Raw genomic sequence first — 5,262 nt, 5'->3', positions numbered from 1 at the left:
AATAACCCTTGCTCGATCTTTTTAGTCCAAGGGTTTATTTAATCAATTTTCACAGGTTGTAAAACACCCAATAAATAAGAGAAAAAAACTATGCCACAAATAAGTAACTTCAGGAAATATCCCACTTCTGATTTGCAATTTTCCAACCGCCTAACATTTCGACGACGGAACAGAGTTTTCGCTCTGCGCTAATGTTGGTTAAGGCACCAGCGGGTACTCACCTTCTGGGTCACTCTTCATCGTGGAATTCAGATTAAGATTAAGTGCACTATTCTTCATGGCGCTGGGAGAGAAGTCCGCCGGCTGCGTCTGCGGGGGCTGCGTGTGCGACAAGTTCAATTCGTTATTGTTGTTGTTTCCTATGATGTGTTCCGATCTGGCCCTCTTGTGTTCGCTGTCCGGGTCCGAGGATATCCTCCGCTCCCGCCTGTACTGCATGGCCGCCCGCCTCAGCAGCTGGTTGACCGTCGCGCCGTGCGGCGGCGACGACGGCGACGTGAACAGGGCGTCCTCTACTAACTTTTCGGTGAAGCTGGGGTGGTGGTTCGACAAAGGCGTTGATTGCTGTTGTTGCTGCTGCTGCTGCTGCTGCTGCTGCTGCTGCTGCTGCTGAGATCTAACCATACTTTGTACTTGGGCCAACTGTAAGGGAACATCGCCAAACGGAATTAGTTTGGATTTGTGGACATATATATTTTTTTTAGAGTAGGAAAAAAGTTTCGTACCTGATCACGGCCGTCGCCGTGCTGTTGTGTGAGTCCGCTGACTCTGAGAACTTCCGCCGTCTTGAGGAACGAGGATAGGGAGCGCTGGTGTACGTTAACTTCGCCGTGGTAGATGAACTCCACCAGGGCGTGGAGGTCCGTCCACGCGACATCTTGTAGCACTATCACAGGGTGTTTGCAGGGCGTAGACTGGAACAGAACATTCGGATGCATAGGACATATAAGTGATATCTACCTGGTATGCAAATGTAAGTATAGAGTGTCCCAATATCTCGCGTACATGGAGCTACCACAGGTTACTGAGATGAAAATATGCATATTTTACCTCTATCCGAATTGTCCTGCAAAATAAGGAAAAAATGAGCGAACTTTTTTACTCTGAGATTTTTTTATAGATAGATGTATGTTTTGAGGTTAGAAAACATACGACACATGTGCAACCACTACCAACACACAGCGTTTTGAGATATGGACATATACAGTGTGTCCAAGATAATGATGGGATAGCATTAGGATCTAGGAAAGGGTAAGAGATTGCTCAAATTAGAAAAAAGTTGTGTTATTTGATACCTAACAATATGTCGTTTAGAAAGTTTTAAGATTCCGGGTAGTTCCGGAGATATCTGGAAAAACCCGAAATTTTGCAAAATCGTTTTATTTATTTTCTGGCTTTATGTGAATACGAATTTTAAAATAAATTGCACATTTACGATTGTCACTTCTTTCGGTCTAGTCAATGGCGTCAACATTTTTGTAATCCGACGTTTTGTCTTCGAGGGGCCATCATCAGGTTAATTTTTTTTAAATACGTCGCTGCTATTTTTATGACAGTCATTTTAAATTCTGAATTAGATGATATTACTATTGTAATCGCTTAAAAAGGTTTTTAGCTTGTTTTAGCTATCAATTAAAATTTTTCCTGAGTACAACTCTAAACGCTTTCAAAATATCTATTGGAGGAGGTCATAACAGTATAAAAGTCAATACAGCACAAAATATCCAACAATTTTTTTTTTCTACTATGAGCAATACTAATTAGAAATATTAAAACATTTCATAAATTCGTATTATTTTTTATTAAGTACAACTTTTTTAAATTATTGATTATAGATTCTTAAAGGGGACCCGTATTTTTTCTTTTTGCCATCTGGCCCCCTCTTTCGGAGTTACAGCCCCCCGAAGTCCGCCCCTAAGAATAATCTTTTTTTATATCTCAGAACCCTGTTGAACCAGAATCACTAAATTTGCTACACAGGGGTTTTATGACATGTGGAATGTCACAGTGCTATGCTTTTTGGCGAGAAACCCCCTTAAATCACTTTTTTGTGGACCCTCTTGTCTTTGGAACCAGAAAAATTTGGTCGCAAATTTGATTTTTTTTAAAATTATTAGTTAGAAAGCCATTGAATAATAATTTATAAATTTAAAAAATTTAAACTTTAAATTACTTTAAACTTTTTTGTCTCTTGACATTTTTGTTTCGTAAAACGCAATGTTTTTGAGAAAATTGGCGAATCACGATTATGCACTCGATCACATTTTGATATTTTTATCGAAAACATTGCGTTTTATGAAGAAAGTATAAAGAAAAATTTTTTTGGCTCCAAAGACAAGGGGGACCACGAAAAATTGTCTTAAGGGGGTTCCCCGCCAAAAAACGTAGCACCATCAGATTCCACATGTCATAAAACCCCTGTGTACCAAATTTAGTGATNAACTTTTTTACTCTGAGATTTTTGTATCATTGTAGGTTTTGAGGTCAGAAAACATATGGCACACACGCAACCACCACCAACATACAGCACTTATTTCCTAAATCGTTTCGGAGATAGAGGGCGTTGAAATAGAATTTTCTTTCCCGCTTTTCCCTCATAACTTTTGAACCACTCATCCGATTGCGGTGAAATTCGGAACACAAACACTCCTTACAATCTTATATAAGCTTCTCAAGTTTGAACCACTTAGAAGTGTGTTTTATATGCTACCCCCTGCTACATTATTTCAAAACTTCAAAAAAATTAATTCATTTAAATAAAACAGCTGCACACCACTTTTGTCTCATTAATTTTGAAACTGTTTCGTCTTTTGTTTTTTTTTTTTTGATATATGCCTTTATTAAGGAAATTACTTACCGTTTTGTTAGCCTCTGCAACCAGTAAGCGCATCCTACCGTCGTAGAAATAAACATGATAAGTGAACAAAAAAAGCTTGCTCGTGCAAAAAAGTATTTTTAGTGCTAAAAGGAAAAATTCCTACTTCGACGCCCTCTATCTCCAAAACGATGTGATTTAGGAAATAAGTTACCCATTATATACGATTTTTCGCGTTTTTTGACCAAAAAGTGCCAATATCTCAATGAAAAAGCATTTTTTCGAAAAAAAGTTTGAAATAAAAGTTGTTCAAAATTAAATTTTCTACAAAATTGCTCCTATGAAAAATTTCGATTTTCCCAGTAGTTTTCCCGTTTATTTTTTAAATGAAGATTATGTTAAAATTAACGTTATAGAGCCAAATTATGGTCAATTTATTTGTTAAATAACAAAAGTGAATTAGAAAAAACAAAATTGGGGACAATTCTTGGAATTTCTTATACAGTTTTCCGAGGTTTAAATATTTATGAGCATCAAACGTATCGTTTTATATTATCTTCTCTAGGGTGTACATTACGAATTAATTATGCGCTTTTGAATATTTTCCAGAAAAAAAGTTTTTTTTAATTATAAATAAATTAAAAAAAAATATATTGATATAATATTTTTATTATACCTGTGCAGCTCCAGAAAATTCCTTTCCTATTTTCATCAAATTTAAATTTTCAATTTCATTATATTCAATTTCAATTCAATTTCAAAGAAAACACTTTCGTGGAAAATATTAAAAAGCGCATAATTAAAACCTATAAAATGATACGTTTGATGCTCATAAATATTCAAACATCGGAAAACTACATAAGATTTTCCGCAATTTTCCTTTCTCTAATTCACTTTTGTTATTTAAAAAATAATTGGCCATTATTTTGGTTCCAAAACATTAATTTCAACATAATCTGTACTTTATTTAAAAAATATACGGGAAAACCTGAAATGAAAAAATGAAATTTTCATAGGGCAAATTTTGTAGGAAATTTAATTTTGAACAATTGTTATTTGAAACTTTTTTCAAGAAAATGCATCTTCATTGAGATATTGGCAGTTTTTGGTCAAAAAACGCGAAAAATCATATATACAGGGTGTTTAAAAATGTTGTTCAGAGAATTCTAGAGCAAATTCTACATCCAAAAATACGAAAAAAATTCCTATAAACGTAAGTCCGCAAATGCTTCGTTTTCCAAATAGAGGATGTCAAAAAAATTAAAAAAATAGGTTTTTATTGATAATTTCTAAATTTTTCATTGGAAATCGTTTAAATTTGGATCAATACATTTATGATACGTAGGTTATAATTTGGTATAATCGATTGCATTTCAGACCTATCAGGGGCGTAGAGATGGAAAGTGCCTATTCATTTTTGACCACAAAATCTATGCCGCTGGTTTTTCTACTGGTTTTTACTTTAATTTTAGGAACCCCATTTATTATAGAGCAAAAAGGTCCCCTTGCACATTTGTCATTTAGCGAGTGGCTTTCGAGCTATTGAAGAATTTTAAAAATCATGCTAATCTATCTATGAACCATTACCCACTAAAAAAACATGGTTGGTGACTGTCACTGAAAGAAATGACCCAAATTTAAACGATTTCAAATGAATAATTTAGAAATTATCAATAAAAAACATATTTTTTAATTTTTTTGACACCCCCGAAGCAAATGCTTCGTTTTCGAAATGTGCTTCGTTTGCTACGTTGATAGGAATTTTGTTTCGCATTTTTGAATGTAGAATCTGCTCTAAAACGCTGTATATTGCCGGTGGTTGCGTGTGTGTCATATGTTTTCTCAAAACCTACACTTTTCTAAGTATAAAAAAATCTCAGAGTAAAAAAGTTCGCTTATTCCGTCTTATGTCTAACTTTCCTAGACTATAAGTTGCTTCGTTTAACCACCAGAAGGCATCAAATTGGATGAGAAAAAAATTGTTTTTTTTTTCTAATAAATTTTGAAACACGTAAAATTTTGTTAAAATTTGTTACACTAATACTTCCATAAAGATGTCACTTTATCATATAGTAAACGAAATTATTGAATTGACAGAAGTAAATGTTAAAAATATCTCCTTCCTAATCTGCTCATAATTTTATAAGGGGGTCAACCTTCTTTTGTTTTAAAGATGAAGGGTTCATTAAAAATTTCAAAGCTAAAAAAAACTATTTTTCTTCTCAAATTTGATGCTCTGTAGCGGCAAAACGGAGCAAGTTAGAATAAGTAAGTTTAGATAAATCTGCTTATTTTCATCGCAGGAAGCTGTGGTAACTCCATGTACATGGAACATTGGGACACCCTGTACCTTCCAACCAGTTTTGTGAACAGACCTTTTGATTACATACTAGATCTTCCAACTTCCGTAACAGATTTCAAAATTTCGTAACGATTTATTGCTACAA

At 34.4% G+C, this 5,262-nt stretch overlaps 1 protein-coding gene across 1 annotated transcript; it reads right to left on the bottom strand.

Moving 5' to 3' along the window:
• Nucleotides 1–221: 221 nt before the first annotated feature.
• Nucleotides 222–914, bottom strand: LOC111692793 (broad-complex core protein isoforms 1/2/3/4/5-like; the record flags this gene model as incomplete). Its single annotated transcript, XM_023456914.1, has 2 exons — nt 222–642; nt 726–914. Coding segments are annotated over 2 exons (610 nt in total), but the record flags the coding sequence as incomplete, so codon positions are not given.
• Between the last annotated feature and the right edge of the window lie 4,348 nt (nt 915–5,262).

Source organism: Anoplophora glabripennis, unplaced genomic scaffold (assembly GCF_000390285.2).
Source record: "Anoplophora glabripennis isolate ALB-LARVAE unplaced genomic scaffold, Agla_2.0 scaffold3537, whole genome shotgun sequence".
Lineage (NCBI taxonomy): Eukaryota > Metazoa > Arthropoda > Insecta > Coleoptera > Cerambycidae > Anoplophora > Anoplophora glabripennis.
Note: the sequence above shows the minus strand (reverse complement) of the source record. Positions and strands in the feature narration are given on the sequence as shown.